Consider the following 26279-nt stretch of genomic DNA (forward strand, 5'->3'; position numbering starts at 1 on the left):
AATCGTAGTTCAAAGCCAGCCTGGGCACTAAAGACTGAGAGACTCTTATCTCCAATTAATCACTAGAAAAGGGGAAGTGGAGCTGTGACTAAAGGGGTAGGGCGGTAGCCTTGAGCCGAAGAGCTCAGGGACAAGGCCCAGGCCCAGAGTTCAAGCCCCATTACCCACAAAACAAACAAACAAACTGAAGTCAGTGATATGTCGCCGCAGATTCCCAGATACTGTATAAAATTATTCAGTTATTTTTGGAATTAGGAATGTTATTTGTTCATTGAGTAATTTATGCTTAAATTTTTAACATTTGTAGACTATTCATACTTATAATTTCTCTGTTCCAAACCTCACATTGTTAGAATGTTCCTCTTTATCACATTTATATTTACTTACCAAGGCCCTTTCCTCCAGTATATGTCTTTATTTCTGCTTTGTGCAAATTCTTTGGGGCTTTCTGTCTAGAAAGGAAATTCTAGACAATTTTCTTCCTTCCTGCCTTCCTGCCTTCCTGCCTCCCTGCCTCCCTGCCTTCTTGCTTCCCCCCCTCCCTCCCTGTCTCCCTTCCCCCTTGATTTTACACCTGTTGATATGTCGAGGAAGTTGAAAGCTCTTTCAATGACTATCATGAGAGTTGTCCTTGCATTTATATTTGTTGATAATCTATGACATAAATGCGTCATTAAAATAGTCAATGGTGTAGAATATTTTATTGTGTCAGATTGACCTCCCAGTTGCTTTCTATGTTTCTATTTTCCTAATTTGTCAAGATCTGTGCAACCCACATTGTGTGATTTGATGCCTCTGCATGAAATAATCCAAGAGTGTAATTAAAAAGTGGGCTAATGAGCTAAAGAAAATCTCAGAAGAAATTAAAATGGTCAATAGACACATGAAGAGATGTTCAACATCATTTGATGGTCCTTTGACATTTCTTTCCTCCCCTCTCTTCCACACTTCTCCCCTTGCCTTCCTTCCTTTCTCTTCTCTATTCCCCTCCTCCCATCTCTTCTTCCCTGCCAGTTGATCAAAGTATATCAACTTGATAAATGACTGTATTGCTGTTCTTCCTTTTGGTATAAGGAAGCCTTTTATTTTCAAACTAGTAAAATAATATATTCATGTGTCTTTGAGGCAACTCCTGTCGTTAATTTTTTTTTCCCTTCCAATCCTGGGGCTTGAACTCAGGGCTTGGGTGCTGTCTCTGAGCCTCTTTGTATTCAAGGCTACCACCCTACCCCTTGAGCCACAGCTCCACTTATAGTTTTCTGGTGGTTGATTGGAAATAAGAGTTTTTAATGCCCAGGCTGGCTTTGAACTGCTACCCTTAGATCTCAACCTCCTGAGTAGCTAGTGTTATAGGCATGAGCCATTGTGCCTAGCTTACATTTCTTTTTCAACAGTGTTACCCTCTCCCTCATTTTCTCCTGCTTCCCCTCCCCCCAAGTTGTAAAATTCATTTCCAACATTGTGTCTAGTGAATATCATGGTTGGATTGATTGACCCTTTGTCCCTCTGTTTCTATGTTTCCCCTTCCCTTCTGCAAATTAGATAAACTTACATATAAGACAAAGGGCACAAAAATCAAAAACTACAAAATGAAGCTTATCTAAATGAACTTTAAGAAATGGGAACCAGAGGTTTTTATAATGTGCTGTTTGTAGCTTTTAATTTTTTTTCTTTTGGTTTATACAATGCACTGGTTATTTTTGAGGTAGGGTTTCACTTTATGCCAGGGCTCTTCTGAGTGGTGATACTCCTACTTGTGCTTCCTCCTGTCACTGCACCCAGCCATTAGTTTAGATGGAATCTCACTTAACTTTTTGCCCAGACTGGCCTGGGACTATGGTCCCTCGATCTCTGCATCTCAAATATTGAGGATTACAAGCTTGAGTCATTGCACCCAACTAACAATGGGAGATACAACTATCTCTCCCACCAATTTATTTAATAATAATTTTAGTTGCTAAACAAGAAAATGAAATTCCCTTTCTATATTAAATATAAAGCATAATTACACTTAAGACAACTGTTGAGATTGTTGATATCTGAAGCTCTATACATGGTTTTCCCCTCCCTTCCCCTCCTCTCCAGCTTCCTAGCATAGCTGGATAACAGGTACACACTAGGCGTCATGTGAATTTTTCTGCCCAGGCTAGGCTAGAACTCTGTGCTTGGGTGTTGTCCTTGAGCTTTTCAGATCGAGGCTACCGCCCTACCCTTGAGCCAAGCCCCACTTCCCCTTTTCTGGAGGTTAATTGGAGATAAGAGTCTCAGGTCCTTTTGTGCCCGGGCTGGCTTTGAACCTTGATTCTCAGATCTTAGCCTCCTGAGTAGCTAGGAATATAGGCATTGTTTTTGAAAAGTTTCTTTGGATCTGATACAATATTTTTTTTTAAATTGAAGACTTTTTTATTGCATGTTACAGGAAGATTTTACACTTTCTATAGTTAAGCTTTAATATGCTTTAAAGTAAGTTAAATACAGATAATTTGAAAAAGTATGTTCTAATAATGCTTGACTCTACTTGATTAGTAAAAAGTATTTTTGTTTATAAAACAGGTTATTATTTCAATGTTTTTCTGTAGAAATTTGAGAATTAACATGTATTAGAAAATATTATCAATACTCTGATAAGTATAGCAAGCCATGTATGTTAAGAATTATTTAGCTTTACATTTTTGTCACTTAGTACAGAAAAGTACTAATAGGCTTTCTATTTCATGTATCTATCAACATCTCTTATTTCTTTAATAAATATATCACAGTGGGAGGGTTTTCATTGTGTCTAGTCTTACAGCTATTTGTTTTTGAGATGTCCTTGTTCCTTCTCTTTTTATTGCTTTTTTCATTTATCATTTTGAATTAAAATAGGAATAGAAAATATAAGCTAACATATGGATTCTCAAACTATAAGCTTATTTTACAGACACATTAATGTATGACAAAGAAATAAAATCATATAAAAAGTAGAATAGAATTTATACACAGAATATTGTTTGTCTTGGATGGAAAATGGAAATCAGATCTGGGGAAACTTTTATAAGAGGTAGAGCCCAAATAGGATGTAAAGGGTAGCTAGAAGTTTGCCAGACAGTAATAAGAAGGACTAAGACATTCTAGTAGAGAGAGAAACATATGCAAAGGCTCAGAAGCCCAACCCAATCAATAGCTTTATGTTTCAGGAAGTAGAAGTTTTATTGCTGGAATATGAACTATTAAAGGGTAGGGGTAGAGGGACACTAGAAGATAAGGGCAGAAAAATAAGGATAGATTTAAAGAATTTCTGTGTCCCACTGGGGAGTTTGGATTTTATCACAAAGGGTAATAAAGGTGTTAAGCCAAGGAAATGGCTCAGTGGAATTACTCCTGTAGAAAGCACTACTATAATACTGTGTAGCTGTTTGGGGGACCTTGGTGTAGAGGTGGCTAGATATACTAGTTTGCCGATCACAAATTCTTATCTTTAAACATTTTTCTCAAGGTAATACACAAGATATGAGCTACTCTAGAAATAAGTTTGAAAATGTAAATCCCGAGTGTTTTAGAGATTTCATAAAAAGTCATGTATCATAAATGATTCATTATCTGACTTATTACAAAGAAATAGATGTATAGAGTCATTACTAGTTTTTTATTCCCCCAGATTCCTGGCACATACAAATTTATCAAATCTTCTTAGAAGATTATTCTTTTTATATTTGAAGGGTCCCTGCCTATTCTGCTTAATAATCACTTTAAAATTTTATAAATGTATTATTAGCAATGTGATAGAGTGACTTTCTATTAGTATTTTTTTTTTTTTTTGCCAGTCCTGGGCTTGAGCTCAGGGCATGAGCCCTGTCCTTGGACTTTCTCAAGGCTTAGCACTCTACCACTTGAGCCTCAGCACCACTTCCGGCTTTTTTCTATGTATGTGGTACTGAGGAATTGAACCCGGGTCTTCGTGCATGCTAGGCAAGCACTCTACCACTAGGCCAAACTCCTGGCCCTCTATTAGTATTTTTAACTTTTGTTTGTAACTTTTGTTTTTAACTTTTGATCACTTGTCAATGCAAAATGCATTGTTTATTATTGTACAACAGTGGGAGGAATTTATAGTTAATTTTATATTAATTAGTATATAATATATTAAGATTATAAATATCCCTTTATAAGACATTAATCTTAATTTTTAGGTTTTATTATATAAAAAGATTTCATGTAAAGTATGAGTAATATTTCTTTATGTTTAACTCAAGTTTAATTCAGACTAATTGTAGGTATAAACATTTGATTCTTGGTGTAAGGTCATGGCTCCAGTTGTAGAGTGCCAAGCTAGCAAGAGCAAGGGCCTGAGTTTAAATCTTAGCACTCGAAAAAAAAAATCAATATGTACAATATAGTTGTTTTTTTTTTCCCTTGTTGGTCATGGGGCTTGGACTCTGGGCCTGGGCACTGTCCTTGAGCTCTTCAGTTCAGCCCTACCCCTTGAGCCACAGGTCCACTTCCAGAGGTTAATTGGAGATAAGAATCTTATGTTCTTTAGTGCCTGGGCTGGCTTTGAATAGAGATCCTCAGATCTTAGCCTCCTGAGTATCTAGGATTACAGGCGTGAGCCACTGCTGGCACCATACAGTTTTAAAGCTTATACACAAGTTTTCACGAATGTGTCACTATTGAAGTTTCAGCTTACTTTGTAGAATGACCAACTCATTAAGGTAGGCAGAATTACTGTATTTGTCTCTCTGTAACTAAGTTAATTATAATTCCTTTTTAAAAACTTTTTTTTTATGGGTCATGGGGCTTGAACTCTGGGCCTGGGCACTGTCCCTGAGCTCTTCAGCTCAAGGCTACCACCTTGAGCCACAACCCCACTTCCTGTTTTCTAGTGATTAATTGGAGATAAGAGTCAGTCTCTTGGTCTTTAGTGCCCGGGCTGGCTTTGAACTATGATCCTCAGATCTCAGCCTCCTGAGTAATTAGGTTTACAGGCATGAGCCACCATGCCCGGCTATAATTATAATTCTTGACATCTGGGAATAGGACATATACCTTGGGAATGATTTTCATGAATCTCCCAATCTCTCTCTCCTAAGTGTCTGGATTGCAGGTATCAGCCATTGTACCTGGTTTTGAGAGCTTTTATACTGTGGATATTAATTTTCTCATATGTTTTGGTATGTCATTTTTGTTTTTATTCACTTCTGTTTTCTAACTTTTTTCCTGATATATTCATTCATTCATTCATTCATTCATTCATTCATTTTGCCAGTCCTGGGCTTGAGCTCAGGGCTTGAGCACTGTCCTTGAACTTTTTCAAGGTTAGAGCTCTACCACTTGAGCCTCCGCACTACTTCCGGCTTCTTTTCTATATATGTAATACCGAGGAATCGAATCTGGGTCTTCGTGCATGCTAGGCAACCACTGTATCACTAGCCCAAACTCCTGGCCCCCTGGATACCTTTTGTGATATATTTATTTAAAGAGTATGTTGTTTAATTTCTACATATTTATGAATTTTCAACTTTTATTAATTTATAGCTTCATTCCGTTATGATTGGAGAAGATGTTTGTTATGAGGTCAGTTTTTTTTTTTTTTTGCCAGTCCAGAACTCAGGGCTGGGCACTGTCCTTGGGCATTTCTCAAGGCTAGTTCTCTACCACTTGAGTCATAGCACTAAGCCACACTCCTGGCCCCTGAGGTCAGTTTTTAAAAATTGATGGAGCTTGTTTCATCATGTAACACTTGCAGAGAAAATTCCTTGTGTTTTCTTTTTCAGTCCTTTCTCCCAGGCTTTGGAATAGACAGACAGACAATTTATTAGTAATCCCTGCAGACAGAGACCATGCCCCATATTGGTTACTCACCCTGACAAACTGAGCAGAGTAGAGAGTACTGGCAAGCTAGAATGCCACAAAGCTCCAGTTTCAAGTGGTATCTTTCTTAAATCAGTATTCACTTGGTTGCTGTAAATCTTTAGCCATCTTAGAGTTCTGAAGTTTCTGCTTGTTTGTTTATGATTCTTTGAATTGATCTGAGTCACTTTTATCATTTTTTTCTAAGGTCATATACCTTCATATTTTTAAAGATTCAAAAAAATTTTATTGTGGTAAGAAGATTTGCCATATTATCTAACCCTTAACAGTGTGTGTGTGTGTGTGTGTGTGTGTGTGTGTGTGTGTGTGTGTGTGTGTGTGTTGGCACTGGAACTTGAACTCAGAGCCTCAAGCTCTTGCTTAGTTTTTTGTTCAATATCACTTTAGCTATGCCTCCTCTTTTGGCTTTTTGCTGGCTAATTAGAGATAAGTGTCTCTTGGACTCTCATGGCTTCAAATCAAGATTTTTAGATTTCAACTTTCTTAGCTAAAATTACGGGCATGAGCTACCAGCACTCAGCTTAAAAATGTTTTAAGTGCATGATATTGTTGCATGTGGGCCCATTATTTTACGGCAGAGCTCCAGAATGTAGTCATCTTACTTAACTGAAACATGCTCACTTATTAGTAACTCCCTGCATCTTCTCCTCTTCATTCACTCTTATAATCCATTTGTGTCTCTTGACCACTATTTTGTAATCACACCACAGATGGTTTGATTTATTTCTGTGTTCTTGTCTTGAAATAAGATTTTGATTAAAGTGCTTCTGAGCCTTGACTTAGTCTTTTTAAAATTATTATTACCTTTAAATAGTTGTCCAAAGGAGTTTACTGAATACAATGGATCTTGATTGTCAGCCCTCTCATTATTCTTCCCTATCCCTCTAAACACTACCTTTTCCCTCAATTTTCTTACTTCTGTAGGATATGCATTCAATTATATATGACTATATTCTCCCCTTTGACTTAGTCTAAAATTGAGAGCATATTCTCTTATTCCTCTCTCTGTTCTCTCACATTGGGTTCTTATGAATAGTAGATAAACATTTTGAAAACTATAATGTTAATCTAATGATCAAATCTGTTGATATGATGTGCTATCAATAGATTAACTTTTGTGTTAATATTTTGTATTGTCTTAAAAATGAGTCACCAAGAGCCAGTAAGAAAAATAATGATTCTTAAACCAGGTGTGGTTGGCCCACACATATAGCTACTCAGGAGGCAGAGATCTGAGGATTTCAGTTCAAAGCCAGACCAGGTAGGATAGTCCATGAAACTCTTTATCTTCAATTAACCATCAAAAATAGACCTGCGCTCAAGTGGTAGAATACTAGCCTTGAGGAAAAAAGGAAAAGAAAAAACTTCTTTACAAAGATGAGCTTTGAAAATCTGTTCTGTTCTGCATATTTTGCCAGCAAATTATGCTTACAGCAGAGCAGCATATTTTTTTGGATCACTGCAGTCTAAAATGATTGCCCTTTTACAAAGGAAAGAGAACAAACCAGGGAAAACCCACATCATCAAATTTCTTACAGCCTCTTGCAATCAACTCTGAATTTAAACATTGCCAATTATATTCTTGTACTTTTGTACATATAACATTAAAACATAGTTTTTTTTTTCTGCCTTAAGAGAACATTCTTTTGTTTTCATTTTATATGTATAAATTTCTGTGTTCCTGGCACAAGACTTGAAGATACTCTTTCAGCCATATGAAATTGTTATCCTTTTAGAGGAAAACACAATGGGCTTTAGGCATATTTATATGTAATTATTTTTTGATTTGGGGGTATTGTTTTGGTAATTTAGAAGTCTCTGCATGCAAATTAAAGATAGGGAGTACTTAATTTAAAAACCTACTTTTATACAGTTTTTTGGTGGGGGTTATTGGTCATGGGGTTTGAACTCTGGGTCTGGGTGCTATCCCTGAGCTCTTCAGCTCAAGGCTACCACTTGAGCCACAGCATCAGTTCTGGTGGTTAATTGGAGATAAGAGTCTCATGGACTTTAATGCCCAGGCTGGCTTTGAACTGTGATCCTTAGATCTCAGCCTCCTGAGTAGATAGGATTACAGGCATGAGCTACTGGTGCCTGGCTACAGTATTCTTTTTAAACATCCTTATTGCCAGTGTCATCACATCTTCAACCCTCCCTACTCAGGCGGCTGAGATCTGAGGATTGAAGTTGAAGCCAGCTGAAGCAGAAAATTTCTTTTTTCTTTTTTTTTTTGCCAGTCCTGGGCTTGAGCTCAGGGCCTGAGCACTGTCCTTGGACTTTCTCAAGGCTAGAGCTCTACCACTTGAGCCTCAGCACCACTTCCGGCTTTTTTCTATGTATGTGGTGCCAAGGAATCGAACCCAGGTCTTCATGCATGCTAGGCAAGCACTTTATCCACTAGGCCAAACTCCCGACTATGAAGCAGAAAATTTCTATCTTTAGTTAACCAGCAAAAGCTAGAAGTATGGCTCAAGTGTTGAGCACCAACCATGAGCAAACAGCCTAGTGACAGAGAGAAGCCCAGAGTTCAAGCCCCAACACTGGCACTTAGAAAAATAAAGGATGGACCTTGAAAAGAATGACTGCAAATGAAGTCAGACTCAGACAAAGGCATGCATTATTTCTGAGGTAGAAGACCATGGGCTTCCCTAGTCTCACCCCTCGAGCAATAACAGACAGGTGAGCAAAATGAATATAGGGGAATGGAAATGAGTCTTGGCTGAGGTACTTGAAGGGAGGGGGGTGGATGAATGCAGAAGGGAACGATGGGTGAATACAGTTGTAATACTCAGTAGACATGTAAAAATGGAAGTAGGTAACTTATAAAAACCAGCAGGATTGGGATGGATGGAATGGTGGAAGGAGAATGATGAAAGAGGTGACACTGATCAAGGTGTATTTGTACACATAAGTTAATATATTCAGTTGAAAATCCTTTTTACAACTACTCAAAATGATTAAAATAAAGTAAAATGGGCTGGGAGTGTGGCCTATGGCAGAGTAGTGCTTGCCTAGCATGCATGAAGCCTTGGGTTTGATTCCTCACTGCCACATGCATGGAAAAAGCCGGAAGTGGTCTGTGGCTCAAGGGTAGAGAGGTAGCCTTGAGAAAACTTAAAAAAATGTTTTTTTTTTTAAAGGAAAATACTGCTGGGTGTGGTGGCTCACACTTGTAATCTTAGGTACTCAGGAGGCAGAGATCTTAGGATCAAGGTCCAAGGCCACCCCAGGCACAAAAGGACCTGAGACTCCAGTTAACCTCTAGAAAATGGGAAGCGGGGCATGGCTCAAGGATAGGGTGGTAGCCTTTAGCTGAAGAGCTCAGGGACAGCGCCCAGGCCAAGTTCAAGCCCCATGACCCACAAAACAAAACAAAACAAAAAACAAACCCAACCTAAAGGTAAGATATTTTCTCCCTTTTGTAAAAATATATTATTACACAATTACTGCTGTACTTCAGTGAGTGACATTTTATTGTTTTGACTGTTTTAAATGTGGAAGTACATTAACACACTTGGCTATTCATTTTCTTGTAGGCCTCAATGACTGATAGATTAACATATTAGAGTTTATTAAGCTTTTTTTTTTTTTGCCAGTCCAGGGCCTGAGCACTGTCCTTGGACTTTCTCAAGGCTTAGCACTCTACCACTTGAGCCTCAGCACCACTTCCAGCTTTTTTCAATGTGGTACCGAGGAATCGAACCTGGGTCTTTGTGCATGCTAGGCAAGCACTCTACCACTAGGCCAAACTCCTGGGCCCCTAGACATTTTTTTAATGCCAGTCCTGGACACTGTTGCTGAGCTTCAAGGCTAGCACTTGACCTAAAGCTCCACTTCTAGCATTTTTGTGTTTAATTGGAGATAAAAGTCTCATGGATTTTGCTGCCTTGGCTGGTTTTGAACTATGATCTTCAGATCTCAGCCTCGTGAGTAGCTAGGATTACCGGCATGAATCATTGGTTCCTAGTTAAATGTTTTAATTTATAGACATTAACTTATACTGTATTAGCAGGCATTTAGGGATAGGGATAGTCAAAATCTTGTTTGATCTTCAGATCTCAGCCTCCTAAGTAGCTAGGATTACAATCATGAATCATTGGTTCCTGGTTAAATATTTTAATTTATAGACATTAACTTATACCATATTAGCAGACATTTAGGAATAGGGATAGTCAAAATCTTGTTATTTTGCTTAATGTCCTTATATAATTATATGAAAAATAATACAGTGTTTTTATAATCTTTAAAATTGATTTACATTTCAGGCTTAAATTAAAAATTATTCTGTAATGTGGCATCCAATTCAAGAAGGTGAAATATATTGAGAGAAAACACATTCAATTGGGAATAATAGTATGTTTTAATATACTTTATGAAAAATAGTGATTTAAGCGTGTCATGCTATTTTTAAAAATATTGGAAAAGAATGCTGCAGTTACTTCTTTAGAAGGCTAAAATATTTGATTTGAATAGTCTATATATGTGACCATTTTTTGCATTTGTGGGATATATTGGCTTGTACCAGCAAGTTCGTATACAATCATCCAAAATTCTACTAAGGTAAACATTTTAACTTTGGTTTCTAGAACTCATAATTTTCTATGACAAATTAGTCTCTGGTTTTCTGGTTAGAAATGAAAAAAAATTTATGTCATTTCATAGAAAAATGAATAATGAGGGTTTAAGGAATTTCTATGTAAGCATATCTATTAAAGAGTTAAATCTTTGTTCTGTCTGAAGAAATAAATGCCTAGGATTTTTTTTTACTGTAAATATGATTATAGCAGTTTCCCAAAGCCAATAAAATAAGTATTTGGCCTGCTAATGAAAAATTCAGTCAGTGCAATTAAGCAGTTAATGTGAAGCGGTTTCAGAGCTGCTGAGAACCCTTGAATTGTCGTGTGGGCTCAAGTGCTTTCCACTCAAGTCTTAGTGGAGTAATTTCTTGTCCAAGGGAAACTTTAGGAGTAAAACATTTTCAAACCTACAGTTTTCTTGAGTGTTCAGAAATGTTTTCCTCAGAAAGTAGCAGTTTAAAAAAAAAAAACAATTTGATCTTTTAGTCTGTAATGCAGAACTGTTCATAAGAGGCATAATGTAATTTGTTCTCAGTTTAGATCTCTTGCTAGAAAAGGATCATTTTATGAAAGAATTCTAAAAATATGTATTTTCCTTGTTTTTATATGGAATAAATTTGAATACAAAATATTCATTATAGGCAACATTTTTTATAGTGTGTAACCCAGATCTGAAGCTGAATCAATTTGGTCATTTACATTTATAGCCACAAGATAAGAAAGGCATGTTTTTCTTCATGAGTCAAGATCATATAAGTATTTTTAGTGTTTTAATTTTATTGGGATAAAATAAATAAGCCATTTGCATGCAAAAAGTAATTGGAAATATTAGCTAGAGAAAACCACACAGGTTAACCCATAGCCATTTTGCTCACATACATGGTTGGCTTTTTCCTTCTTTCACATCTCACAATGGCTTTCAGTTTCTCAGTCCTGCTTTTTTCACACTCAGCAGCTAACTTTACATACAAACCTTGTTTTCTCTAAACCTACATCTTTTCTATAAAATTGTCTTAGCTGGGAGGAAGAATGGCCTGTTCTGTACTTGGCAGATCTTACCACAAGTGTCCATTGCTCTCTACCATTCAGTTTAGGGGTAGCACACTGTCATTGTCTACCTCTCTGATCTCTGTGTTGAAACTTTTCCTTTACCACCTGATTATATTCCAACTTCAGTCCAAGACAACTTATTTATGTACTTATGTGATCAGCCCAGATCTTTTAGCTACTGCCCCCCTTTTTTTTTCCTATACTGAAGTCTTATATTTGTTGTCTTTATTACTTTACTTCTGATCAATCTACCAACACTAGTGTGGTATGTCTGTTGGTTAGAAACTAATTTTTACTTATTTTTCATTGATTTTCTAGTTACAAACATTGCTAAGTAACTTGTCCTTATTTTACCTCTGCTGAATCACTTTCATTTTCTTTCTGAATCTGTGTGTGTGTGTGTGTGTGTGTGTGTGTGTGTGTGTGTGTGTGTGTGTGTGTGTGTGTGTGTGTGTGTGTGTGTGTGTGTTGTCAGTAATGGGGCTTAAACTAGGGCCTGGTTGCTGTCCCTGAGCTCTTTTGCTCTAGGCTAGCCCTCTACCACTTTGAGCAACAGTACCATTTCTGGTTTTCTGGTGGTAAGAGTCTTAAGGACTTTCCTTCCTTGGCTGGCTTTGAACCTTAGATCACAGCTCTTGAGTAGCTAGGATTACAGGCATGAGCTACCAGTGCCCGAATCCTCTGTCTTTTTGTGAAACACTTCTGATAAAGCTCTTTCCCTTGATCTTTTGGTCTCATTCTCTGCCCTTTACTGAGTACGTACCATATGCCTTCTCAAAGAAAATAGTCAAAGTCATTGTCTGTTGTAGGCCCTCCTAATATTTCACTTTTGTTTATTTGAGAAAGGATCTCTTCATGTTACCCAAGCTGGTCTACAACTTCCAGGGACAAAAGATATTCCTACTGAGTTGCAGGGTCTGGTGAGGCCTGGCTGTGCCTGCTTCCCATTATCTAATTTAGAAGTCATCTAATATATATAAACCTCTCAAGATTTAACACTCAAAATAGATCAACTTCCTTAGGCCTCAAGACATTGTGTCTTTGTCTCCTTTCCAGAAAAAACTTGTCTTTGGTTCTTTATCTGTCAATGAATTGTTGTCAGATTCTTGTTCTCCTTTCATAATACCAACTTATATGTTCATATTTTCTGTACTCTTCAAGTTTCTGATTGTCTTATAATTAAATATAGTTGATTTTTTACACCTCTGTTCCTGCTAAATGGCAAGCTCTTTTGGAACAAGAACTGTCTTCTCATCTGGTATCTGATATTAGTACCTGGGTACATAATCAGTGTTCAAAAATGTGCATTGAATAAATGGACTCTTACCCCCAAAATGCAGACTTTTAAACATATGTGAAACCATCTTATCTATTAATGAAGTAGTAGTATGAGACACGTTGCAATATTTATTTATTTACTTACTTACTTACGTTTTTGCTAGTCCTGGCCTTGCGCTCTGGACCTGAGCACTGTCCTTGGACTTTCTCAAGGCCAGAGCTCTACCATTTGAGCCCCAGCACCACTTCCGGCTTTTTTCTATGTATGTAGTACCAAGGAATTGAACCTGGATCTTCATGCATGGTAGACAAGAACTCTACCACTAGGTCAAACTTCCGGCCCCAACACACTTCGCAATTTTAGAATTCTGCATTGCTTTCCTATAACTTTTTTTTAAACCAGTGATTCATATTATTTTATGAAACATCTAAAGCTTATTTAAAAAATTACTTGTAGGAGCTGGGTGATGGTCACTCATGCCTGTAAATCCTGGCTACTCAGATTTGAGGGTAATGGCCTGAAGTCAGCACAGGCAGAAAAGTCCATAAAAACTACTCAGAAAAAGCCAGAAGTAACACTGTGGCTTAAGTGGTAGAATTCTGCCCTTGAACACAAAGAAGCTCAGGGACAGGTTCCAGGCTCCGAATTAAAGACCCAGGACTGTTCCTCCCCCCCTCGCCAAAAAAAAAAAAAATACATGTAGAATCAATTTGCACCTAAATAAAGTTACTTTAAGCATTTAGTTTTGTAAATGGAAGGCAATTAGGAGCAAAACATATCAAGACCAATCTTTGGGATTTTATTTCTCCTTTAATTTCTGTTTGATTCATTGTAGCAAATCCATGTCTAAACATCATTTACAACTTTGGAGGATTCTCAAAAGTAGAATTCAATAGGTATATTTATATCTATCTACATAGTTAAAATACTGTATTTTAAGCTATAACACATTTCAACAATGCTGAAGCAGGTCCTATAAAGTTAAAAATTTAAAACTAATTTTTTTGATGGGAAAATCACATGTAGCTTATTAGAATTTTTTTTTTTTTTTGCCAGTCCTGGGCTTGAGCTCAGGGCCCGAGCACTGTCCTTGGACTTTCTCAAGGCTAGAGCTCTACCACTTGAGCCTCAGCACCACTTCCGGCTTTTTTTCTATGTATGTGGTACCAAGGAATCGAACCCGGGTCTTCATGCATGCTAGGCAAGCACTTTAACCACTAGGCCAAACTCCCAGCCCTTAGAATTTTTTTTTTAAAGCAATGATACCAGTGTGTCAACAAGTGCCTGATTTCAAGTCATTGCCAAAAAAGTGTAAAAATGTAGTCTGGGGACAGGGCAGATATAGAAAGAAATGGTGTAAACTTTTAAATAAGAGGAAAAAAATTTCTTTACCTATGGAGTATTTGGTTCAGATGATATTTAACCAATTAAGTTACTAATCTATTAGGTATTTTGTTTTAGAAATATTTAATTTTATACTGTTGATTATAGTAGCACCTTCTTTCCAATAATGGGCATAGATTTTTTTTTCTTTTTTACCCCCAAAGTGAGGTTATGGTTTTACTTGTGGAAAAGAGTTTTCAGTTTTCTGAAGAATTATGTATTAAAAATATTTCTTGCCTGATGCAGTGGCTCATGTCTGTAATCCAAGTTGCTCGGGAGAGATCTGAGGATTGCAGTTCAAAGTCATCCCAGGCACAAGAACATTAGACTCTTATCTCCAATTAATCACTAGAAAACGGGAAGTGGGGCTGTGGCTCCTGGGGTAGGACACTAGCCTTGAGCTGAAGAGCTCAGGGACAGGGCCCAGGTCCAGAATTCAAGCCCCCATATACATATGTATGTGTGTGTGTATGTTTCTTAAAAATGAAATTGTTATTCATTAAATCAAAACTTCTGGAGCTTACGAGGCCCTTTCCCCTCTTCCCCCCCCCCCAAATCTTGGAGTTTGAACTCAGGACCTAGCCTGTCCCTGAGCTCCTTTAGCTCACTCCTTGAGCTGCAGCTTTAATTAGACTTTTTCTATGATTAATTGGAAATAAGAGTCTCAGGGACTTTCCTGTTTGGACAAATTTTAACTCATGATTCTTGGATCTCTGCTTTCTGAGTAGCTAGGATTATATGTGTGAGCCACTGGAGCCCGATTAAAGCTTTTTTTTTTTTCATTAAGTTGTTGCTGGGTCCCTGAGGTTAGATATTTTATAAACCTATTTTTACTTGTTAAAAAAGGTAGAATTTTCCAAAATTAAGAATAAACATCTTTTATCAGTTGATATTGTCTTTGTGTTATTGTTTGATTTTAAGATTTACCTAAGTTGTTGACATTATTCAGATTCCAATGTATGTAATAGAGCTTTTGATGAAAAGGTGCTTTGAATGGAAGAACAAATATATTACAAAACCTCTAGCTTTGGGTGTGTCCAGTACTTCTTGAGTTTCTTGTTTTTCTTTAGCATTTATAGTTCTGTATTTATACTATATGTCTTTGACTATAAAATTGTTTAACACAGAGTTAGAGTTGAGTTTATAAGATAGAAGATTATTTAAAATTTCAAAACAACTTTGAAATGCACAAATTTAAGAAAACAACGTTTCCATTTTAAATAAAATCTTTTTTTTTTTTTTTGCCAGTCCTGTGCTTGAGCTCAGGGCCTGAGCACTGTCCTTGGGCTTTCTCAAGGCTAGAGCTCTACCACTTGAGCCTCAGCACCACTTCCAGCTTTTTTCTATGTATGTGGTACTGAGGAATTGAACCCTGGTCTTCGTGCATGCAAGGCAAGCACTCTACCACTAGGCCAAACTCCCATTTTTTTTTTTTTGCCAGTCCTGGGCCTTGAACTCAGGGCCTGTGCACTGTCCTTGGGCTTTCTCAAGGCTAGAACTCTATCACTTGAGCTCCAGGTACCAAGGAATTGGACCTGGGTCTTCGTGCATGCTAAGCAAGCCCTCTACCACTAGGCTAACCTCCCTATCCCAATAAAAACACTCTACATTGCATAAGATATCCTATTTTGCCATTATTATAGGCATCTTCTGATTTCTAGGAAACTTTCCTGTTTCCTCAGTAATGGATGTCCCTTGCCATATTTCTTATATTTGTGTTTCATTGTTGTTGCTTTGGTCTCACCTTTGCTACTTCTCGCCTGCCTTTACTTTGGAGGGCTCTTTCATATTTTCTTTACTTCCTTCCTGCCCCTCCCCCCTTTTAAAGCTCTTCTGTATTCTGAGTGTTTCCCTTACCTATGTCTTTCAATTAATTTTTTTTTAATCTGAGGTAAATCTGCTGTTTAATCTCTTCCTTGACTTTAAGTTTTTTGTTGTTATTGTTGCTGCAATTCTAGAGTCTGAACTCAAGACTTTACACTTCTAGTGCTATACTACTTGAGCCACAGCACTAGCCTTTTGTGTTTTTCAGACAGGTCTTTCTCTTTTTCATGATCCTCAGATCATCCTCAGGTCATGATTCTTCTGCATCTGTTTCCTGAGAAGCTTGGATTATAATATGTGCTACCACACCCAACATTTTTTTGTGTGCCAGTCCTTGGGGATTGAACTCGGGGCTGAATGGGCACTGTCCCTGAGCTTCTTTTGCTCAAGGCCAGCACTCTACCTGAGCCGCATCACCACTTATGGGTTTTTCTGTGAATGTGGTACCAAGGAAGTGAACCCAGGCAAACATTTTCCCATTAGACTGCACTGCTGGCCAACTCAACATTTTTTATTTGAAGAATTTAAGTGGATTCTTCACAAAAGCAATATGTCTGTTTTCATATTGTCATTTTTTACTTTATGATGTCTGTTTTTTCATCTCTTGATATTAAGTATATTTCTTCTGGAGTTTCTTTCTCTTGTCTCTGGTTCTCCTTGTGTGAAGTCTTACAGTTCATTGTAAATAAGTTATAATTTTTTGTTGATGTTGCAAGGAACCCCCATTGAGTAGAAGCCTTTATATTGTGGAGGCATACAGATACAGAGGATTGAATTTACTTTTGCCAGACTCCTGTGCCAGACTCTGGACTAATTGTAGTTCATAATTTCTCTAGGATGGAGCAGCCTCTGTGGGGGATTTATTTTTCTGCCCATATCTGTAAGTTTTCATATGATGTTTCTTTTTTTTTTTTTGCCAGTCCTGGGCTTGAGCTCAGGGCCTGAGCACTGTCCTTGGACTTTCTCAAGGCTAGAGCTCTACCACTTGAGCCTCAGCACCATTTCTGGCTTTTTTTCTATGTATGTGGTGCTGAGGAATCGAACCCAGGTCTTCATGCATGCTAGGCAAGCACTTTAACCACTAGGCCAAACTCCTGGCCCTCATATGATGTTTCTTGTAGTGTCTCCATTCATCTGTTTCTTTATACATTGATGAATCTGCATTCACTGATAAACAGCTGCTACTGAAGAGTTAAAGAAATTGAGTGAGGATAGAGGGCACCATTGATAACAGGTCTTCTGTTGTGATGATCTGAAGCTCTTGTAGGAAGATGCCCAATAGAAACTTCGTTAATAAATGTAAAGTGGGCACAAGGGTGTAGAATATAGAAGGACAGATTCTCAGGGTACTATGTGATAAAGCTTAGGGCACATGATAAAGCCAGACAGGAATACTATTTGTGTAGATACAATTTACACTAAATTTTACAATATTGTAAAATACCTAGTATGGTCTTTGAGGTCAATATATAGCAATAAATTGCACATGCACAGTCTTCAGTTCTTTTTTTTTCAGTCAGAAAGGTTTATGTGAACCATTTCACACTCAGGTATTAAAGGAATAAGTCGTGGTGTATACTTGGACAGACTGTCCAGATAACTAAATCTGATCTTTGATATTTGGGTAGTCTAAATATCTGCCCTAACTGTTCACTTTATTCCTAAGTGTGTTGGTATAAATGTGACAGGGATTTTGATAATTGGTTTATTCACCTTGTGTTCTCACATGTGATGACTAAGGAAGTTTGATTAGTTGGAGTTCCTTAGTCGTGTGTTATAACTGAACTGCCCTTCGAATTATGGAATAGAGCACCATTCACCATTTATCTTAGGGTATGTGATGATCCATTGCACTCAGCAGGCATCTATTGCTACGATAAGGTTAGGCTGCTTAAGCACAAGCATCAATTTTTAGCTTCTGATTTTTAGTGATAGCTGTCTGATTACCCTATTGCTCTATTTCTAGTTTTAATTATTATGGACATATATACTTCAGTTTATGTATATCTTTCATAATTTTGGCTGATTTATCCTCTCCTTCCTGTGTGCCCCCTCTCAACCTCCCCTTTCTCCATTACTGGGATTAACCTAGAATATGCTAGACAAGCACTCTCTAAGCTATACACACAGTCCTTAGGCTGAACTTCGTTTTGCACTCATGATTCTTTGACATCTCTCAATAACAAATTGGAATTTTGTTGGCTAGAACACAGACCCTGTCTGTTTAAACTGTGATGGCATTAATAAAATGGGCCACCATGACATGAAGTTGCTTACCTGTTGTTTCAGCTACTCTGGATGGTCACGGAGTTCAGGAGCCATAGCAACATAATAAGTCCTAGTCTCAAATAAAGAATGGAAAAAGGGTGTGAGAGAGAGAGGGAAGGAGGAAGAGAGGCAAAGAAGGAGGAGAGAGGCCACTTTATAAGAAGGTTCTAGTCTCTAGAGTTCTCTTTCTTGGCTTGAACCAGTCCAAGTTTTTAACTCTCCATAGGGCCTGGTAATTTGAAGTAAAAAACAAACAAACAAAAAAAAACCCACTTCATTTCAACTTAAATTCCAAGAATTCTATGTTGTTTGGAGGTAACATGTATCAAGAGTTGTTACAAATGGTTATAATTGAAGGGAAAAAATATGGCTTCTTGGTCTTGAGTAAAAACCTTTTTGCCCTCTGACCCTCAGTGAGAACTTGAATTATTGCAATGGCACAAGGTGTCAGCTGGATAGACAAAATGGGGATTTAAAGGTAGGGAACAGCAGAAGAGTGATCTCAGAGGTACTCTCATGTTAAAGGAGAAGAAAATGAAGTATTTCTGAAATAAATGTAAATTATACTTCCTTCATTGGGAGTAGAAGCTGCTAAAAGAAACAGAAAAAAAGGAAAATGAAAAAGAATAGAGTTCTAACATTTCCTTCTTACTCTCCTCTCAGGAGCCATTGCTATTTTTTACAACTTCTCCAAAGCCTATTCGAAATAGATTTTGATGGGTAATGGTGAAGAAAGGAACTTAAATGAGACATAAACCAGCTCAAAAAAATAAACATTCTCTGTATAAAAATTATCCTAGACATGTCTTTTGGACACATACTTTTAAATCAATATTAAGAAAATAGAAATATGATTGAAAAAAATCTCAGTTTAGTCTGCCTTTAGTATAAATAAAGGTAAAGGTACCAAAGTAAGCAACTTTTTTTATTTCCCCCTTTCCTGATTTCTGCCTATAAGGTCTAGATATATTTAAAACAAACCAGTGAAAAGCAGAAATAGTGACCTTAAATAGTGCAATTACTTTTAGACTCTAAAACCCAAGTCAGCTTGACTTTTTGGGAATAAATTTGTCTTGTCTTCCTCTTTGTTTTGAGTTAAGATTTTTTTTGTATGGGGGGAAGGGGTCTGGACTCCATGCTTGAGCACTTTTACTCAAGGCTAGTGCTCTGCCACTTGAGCCACAGCACTACTTCTGGCTTTTTCTGTGTATGTGGAATACACATACACAGGAATACGAGGAATAGAACCCAGGGCTTCATGCATACTAGGGAAGCACTCTACCACTAGGCCACACTCCTAGCCCTTCTTCTTCATTTTGTTATAAAAGGTATACAGGTATACAAGAAATAATACTAACTTTTGCCCCAAGCCCCAGGAATCCGACTTGTTTTTTGATGTACTTGTAACGATCATGAAATAATTAAAACACCATACATATAGATTAAGGTGAAAAATGGAGGCTAAACACTAAATTTTTCTTTTTCTTTTTTCTTTTTTTTTTTTTTTTGCCAGTCCTGGGCTTGAGCTCAGGGCCTGAGCACTATGCTTGGACTTTCTCAAGGGTAGAAGCTCTACCACTTCAGCCTCAGCACCATTTCTGGCTTTTTTCCTATGTATATGGTACCGAGGAATTGAACCCAGGTCTTCATGCATGCTAGGCAAAGACTCTTACCACTAGACCAAACTCTCGGCCCCTAAACACTAAATTTTTTATCATGTAATTTCAGTGTAGCAGATCCTTAAAATACTTTGGCATACCACAATAGTTAAAAGGTTTAGAACAATGAGTTTTAGATACCTAGAAAATAAAACGCCCAACATTGACTAACAAGAATGAACTTAAAAAAAAAAACTGGAATTAATCTGTTTCCATGATGAAAATATTTTGAAGTACTCAACAGTAACTGTTTTGTGTAGTACTAGAGATCAAAAACAGCAATATAAATAGGCAAGACTTATTAAAGAATCATATTCAGCAGACATGTCTCATATAAATGGTTGCTAAAAAGGAAGCACATTTTCTTCAACCTTATGCATAGAAATTTTAATTGACTTATTTTGGCAGTGAGAATCATACAACAGCACTAATAACTCAAGCTTAAAATATTTGCTCATTGCTCAGGATTATGACTATGTTCAAGAAATACTATTTTCAAGCACTAATTAATCATTTTAGATAAACTTTTAAAAATACATTTATGGTCTCAGTGAGTATGACTGTTTATTACATTTTACCTATAAAAAGTGAACTGTTTTATATACTCTTTATAGAAACAGTGCACAGTCATAAATTAAAAGATGCAACTGTTTGGGATATTTTACTGGTGGTCCTATGTTTTTCTGCCAGCAGTGCAGCTGTTTCAGGTTTCTCAGGATAACATATAAAACATTGAATGCACACTGCAAGTTTATGCTGGAATTGCCAAGCCAGAAATGGTATGATTCAACTTTCCCAGACGTTAGCTGAACCAAAGTGTGATGAATCAAAAGTCAGTTGCACAGTGGTTTGTACTGCAGCCATGAAAACCAATTCTCATTTGTGATAGTTGGCTTCTATATCTGTGATGAGGGAACAGTCATTGGTGATAAGACTGCTTTCCTTTTGATGATCTGAAAAAAGAGAGGGTGATACATTATTATCAGATATGTGGATAAAAAAATAGAACTTACATCAGGAATGAGACATTTAATTTCCAAACCCTTTAAAAATTATTTATTTTTGCTAGTCCTGGGCTTGAACTCAGGGCCTGAGCACTGTCCTTGGACTTTCTCAAGGCTAGAGCTCTACCACTTGAGCCTCAGCACCACTTCTGGCTTTTTTCTATGTATATGGTACTGAGGAATCAAACCCGGGTCTTCGTGCATGCCAGGCAAGCACCCTACCACTAGGTGAAACTCCCGGCCCCCAAAATGTAATTTATTTATTTGATAATTGTTGAGTTCCTAGTGAATACAAGTTGATTTATACTTTCTGAGGTAACTTCTTACCTCAAAAAATCTTAAAAAGATAATAGCTTATCCTACTTTGGGTGGTAATAAACATGTCCATATGGCCATGTGACATGCTATAGGAATTAAGGTTCTACTAGCAGTTTGCCAATGACTGTTTAATAGTAGTTTCCAAAGAGGGATGCATTTTAGCAGACATGTAAGGTAGGGTGTAAGGAGAAAATAATACAATTTTTTATTATTGAAGTATTATTCTTTAAAATGTCTGTATTTGATATAAGTATGTTATAAATGAATATTTTATATATATCGTATATAATGACATAGGATATTAGTTTTCTATATAATTTATAAATACAAGTTTGGAGGATGAATGCATAAATATTTTGTGCTGGTAGTATATGTTATACTAACATAATTGCTTTAGTTTTTGCTTAGTAAATACTAATTTCCTTTCTCCTCCTACTTCCATTTCATTCTTGGTTCAGAAATAAATAATTGAGCTAATATCTTGATTTTTAGCAGTGTGAATAAATTGTAGCCAGTTGGAGGAGCTAAGCCTGTTTCTTATTTTGATGAACTTTTCTCTTTTGTCTCTTATTGCCTCATATTTTTAAATCACACAAGCTTATCAAAATGGGTACAAATGAAAAACTGACTTGTTATTTTGTTAGATGTAATAAGTTGTTCATGCATGAAGATCTTGACACACAGGAAATTGGAATGAATGAGTAGAAAAGGTTCCAAGCTATTAAAATGTTCTTGTATTTTATTTATTTATTTGCCATTCCCGTAACTCTGGAGTGGGTAAAGCAGTTTTACTTCCTGAGACCTAAAGAATGTGATTTCCTAAAGTAGGCATTAAAAATGGAAATACTTGTTTTCTAGCACTACTAGTAGACATGCTAAAACAAACAAAACTGGCCTTCTTTGGTTAAGATTGCTCTGTTTTTTTTTTTTTTTATTTTGTTGGTTGTGGGGCTTGAACTTGGCCTGGGCGCTGTTCCTGAGCTCTTCAGGTCAAGGCTACTGTCCTACCCCTTGAGCCACAGCACCATTTCCAGTTTTTTGGTTTTTAGTTGGAGATAAGAATCTCATGGGCTTTCATGCCTGGACAGGCTTTGAACCATGAACCTCAGATCTCAGCCTCTTGAGTCTAAGATTATAGGTGTGAGCCACCACGCCCAGCTGTTCTATTTTTTTAAAGTCTCATTTTGTCTATTTTTAACAAGGAAGTTTTAATTGCTAAAAGACCATATGTGATTGGTAAAATTTGTGTCTGTCACACTTTTGAGTCAATTCAGATAATTATTTGACATAACATTTTGAATTCAAACTCATTTTCCAAGATTTCTTAGGCATAAACTCTGTGTGTGTGTGTGTGTGTGTGTGTGTGTACGTGTACACATGCGTGTATGCATGCACGCACACCAGAATCAGTGCTTGAGCTCAGGGCCTCTAGCTTAGCTTTTTCCCTCATCATTGGTACCCTACCACTTGAGCTACACCTCTTCTTATGGCTTTTTACCGATTAACTAAAGATGAAAATCTTATGGGGTTTTCTGCCCAGGCTGGCTTTGAACCATTATCCCCAGATCTCAGCCTCCTTATCAGCTAGAATTACAGGTGGGAGCCACTAGTGCCCAACCTTAGACATATAATTTTCTAAATTTTCTTTCTCATAGGAGATAATAAATTTTTAGAATATTGAAGTAATTTTGAAGTAGCTAGTATATTCTCTCACCTCTCTTCCATTTGAATTTCTTTTCAAACCATGTAACAATATTAATATAATAGTATTACAATATTATGTGTTAAGATCATGCTAATCTGTTTTGAAAACTGTGAGTGAACATTTTAATATGTAATCCAAAATATTATTTTGTAACCTTGCTTTTAGACCTTAGTATAATTATAATTTACTTTGTAATTTAGTAATAGTTTAGGCACACCAAGTATAGTCAGCATATTTCCTTTTGAAAAGTGACACTCTATTTACAAAAGCATGAGCATTTCAATCTCAGAATTCCTATCTAAAGTTGTAATCACTTTAATTCTTGCTTTATGAAATGTTACAAGCTTATAATACTTTCTATATCAGTGCTACCTTTTGTTTTGTTTTAGGTACCTAAATCATGTGAGAGCTGCATCTCCACAGGACCTCGCTGGAGGCTATACGTCTTCTCTTGCTTGTCACAGAGCCCTCCAAGATGCATTCAGTGGACTTTTCTGGCAGCCCAGTTAAACTGTATTTCTCCATTTATAAAGTTTGGACCCTGGAGCACAACCAAAGGGCTAGAAAAGCAGACTTGTAGAATTCTAACCATATACAGCTGCACAACAGCACTACCACAAGCCACTGAATTAAAGAATTCATGAAGAGAAAATTTCATATCTAAACTGAGAAATATATGGGATTCGTGTCCACGAAAAAATTTGTTTACTTATATTTTCTTGAGAGTGATTGAAGCAGGGAGAACCTCGTAGGATGGGAGAGGAATAATTCACTTATGTATATTTGAGTTTGTCAGACTTATAAAATCTTTTTAAAAATAAAGGTATACTTTAATAATATATTCTGTGGTTTTTCTCTTATTACAGTGTGTTACTTGAACAGGTTTTAAAATGCCAGTTTGGTTACAACATTTAGTGTTAATATGTAAGTCTGTTATTTCTTCTCGTAAGTTTCTCCTTTTTAAATTATTTCTAATGTCTTCTTGATACTAGTCTAGACAAGTGGATATGTTCCTTTCTCCCAGCAGGCTGTAGCAAACAAAACTTAATCTGTGACAATTTCACTCCCTCAGTTTTAGAATGTGGTGCCTGTTTTTGTTGTGGAAAAGTGAGCAAACCTCACAGGTGTTATGATTCCCAGGTGTGAACCACTGAGGATAAATCAGAGCATTGCACTAACCTGCTCTAATAACAAATTCAAAGAAGTTAATAAAATTTAATACTTAAATGGCACCTTTCACCTCCAGTGTGAGTTTATTTTATGATTAGATATTGGAGACCAGAAAAGTATATTTTAAACCAAAAATTTTCTGTAGTTAATTGTGGACTCTGATGTAGTTTTACATTGAAACTTGGAAAGCTTTTTTATTATACTCAGAGTTTTGTGTTGAGTTTGGATGTGAATAGGATGGATATTTGTAGCATCACAACTTTGTATGAGTCTGTTACATAGGCCACAATATATGGGACATAGTTTCTCAAAGGAAATTAAAGGATTTCCTACCAAATCCTCATCACAACAGATTTGTTTTTGTCCTGGGGCTTGAACTCAGGGCCTGAACACTGTCTTTGGGCTTTCCTCAAGGGTAGCACTTTACCACTTGAGCCACAGCACCACTTCCAGCTTTTTTTATGTATGTGGTATCGAGGAATCGAACCCGGGCCTTTGTGCATGCTAGGCAAGCACTCTATCACTAGTCAAGCTCCTGACCCAACAGATGTTATTTTTATGGGCAGAAGGATATTTGAAAGAAAACAGTGGGAGTTTGGCCTAGCAGTAGAGTGCTTGCCTAGCATGCACGAAGACCCAGGTCCAATTCCTCGGTACCACATACATAGATTTAAAAAAAGCTGGAAATGGTGCTGTGGCTCAAGTGGTAGAGTTCTAGCCTTGAGAAAGACCAAGGACAGTGCTCAGGTCCTGAGTTCAGTCCCCAGGACAGGCAAAAAAAAAAAAAAAAATGGGGGGTGAGTGTGTGGGAGTTTGGCCTAGTGGTAGAGTGCTTGCCTAGCATGCACGAAGACTGGTTCGATTCCTCGGTACCACATATATAGAATAAAGCCGGAAGAGGTGCTGAGGCTCAAGTGGTAGAGCTCTAACCTTGAGAAAGTCCAAGGACAGGGCTCAGGCCCTGAGCTCAAGCCCAGGACTGGCAAAAACAAAAACAGCAACGAAAAAAAAGTGGTGATATTAGGGTACAAAAGCCATATGTAACATCTCTATCTTATTTTATATCTTTTGGTGTCACAACACTGATAAATGAGAAAAACAAGGCTTTGAATAACTGGGTATGCCAAGATCACACACACACACACACACACACACGCGTCAGAATTAGAACACAAGTTTGATTTAAATCCACATCCAGTTCTAGCTATTCTGTATGAAGGCTAGGTATCCTATTTCTTTTTCTTTCTTTTTTTTTTTTTTGCCAGTCGTGGGCTTGAGCTCAGGACCTGAGCACTGTCCTTGGACTTTCTCAAGGTTAGAACTCTACCACTTGAGCCTCAGCACCATTTCTGGATTTTTTTCTATGCATGTGGTACCAAGGAATTGAACCCGGGTCTTTGTGCATGCTAGGCAAGCACTCTACCAGTAGGCCAAACTCCCTGCCTGGGTATCCTATTTCTTGTAGTAGATGTTCTCCAATTGAAAACTTGTGTTTTTAAGCAGTCTATAAATCTACTCCAAAAATATTGAGAAAAGTAAATTTACACTACACAAAGTTAAGACTTTGCTCACTCAAGTGCAAAATGATGATGTATGCGAAGGGAATGAAGTAATAAATGAAACATTTCAAAGGCTTGTCAGACTTCGAGTCTACTGGAAAAGTTGTTAACTGACTTTATTAGATCACTTGGAAATAGTGAAAGATAACCCAAGAACAACAAACAGCAATAATCTAAATTGCTTGTCTTTCACCTCCTTGAGGCTTCCACTCATAGATAGGGACTAAGTATCTACATCTGTATTGCCATAAATCAAGGATAATTTACCATGTAGTACAGAAATTATAGTTAACTCCTGCGTTGCTTGTTTGCGAAGTACTGTGTGCTTCATACTTGGAGTATTATCCTTATGGCAGTGTTGTTATTTGTCCTATTTTAATAGAGGAGAAATAGCAGCTAAATGACTTTCAAGAAGTCAGTATAACTTAGAATAGAAGTGAGATTTAACCCAAGTAGTGAGGCTCCAGAGTCTGTGCTCTAGAGATGACTGTCACACTTAACAATACATGTGCCCAAACTAGGTCTGGATAGTCAAACTTAATGAGAATTCTGGGAAAGTTTTATATCCAATATCTATATCTTTTATGGGACACAAATGATGTCAACTAAATGATCTTGTTGAAAAGTGGCAAAC

The 26279-nt window shown here is 37.1% G+C and overlaps 1 protein-coding gene across 1 annotated transcript in view; it reads left to right on the top strand.

Annotated features, from left to right (window-relative positions):
* Positions 1-23753, top strand: part of Mnat1 (MNAT1 component of CDK activating kinase) — a 118248-nt gene extending 94495 nt beyond the window's left edge. The window contains exon 8 of the mRNA XM_090344231.1: positions 23306-23753. Within this exon, the coding sequence (XP_090200357.1) occupies positions 23306-23426 (121 nt within the window). The 3' untranslated portion in view covers positions 23427-23753. The remainder of the gene's footprint in view (positions 1-23305) is intronic.
* Positions 23754-26279: the final 2526 nt, after the last annotated feature.

This window comes from Megascapheus bottae, chromosome 14 (assembly GCF_031878675.1).
Source record: "Megascapheus bottae isolate mThoBot1 chromosome 14, mThoBot2.hap1, whole genome shotgun sequence".
Taxonomy (NCBI): Eukaryota; Metazoa; Chordata; class Mammalia; order Rodentia; family Geomyidae; genus Megascapheus; species Megascapheus bottae.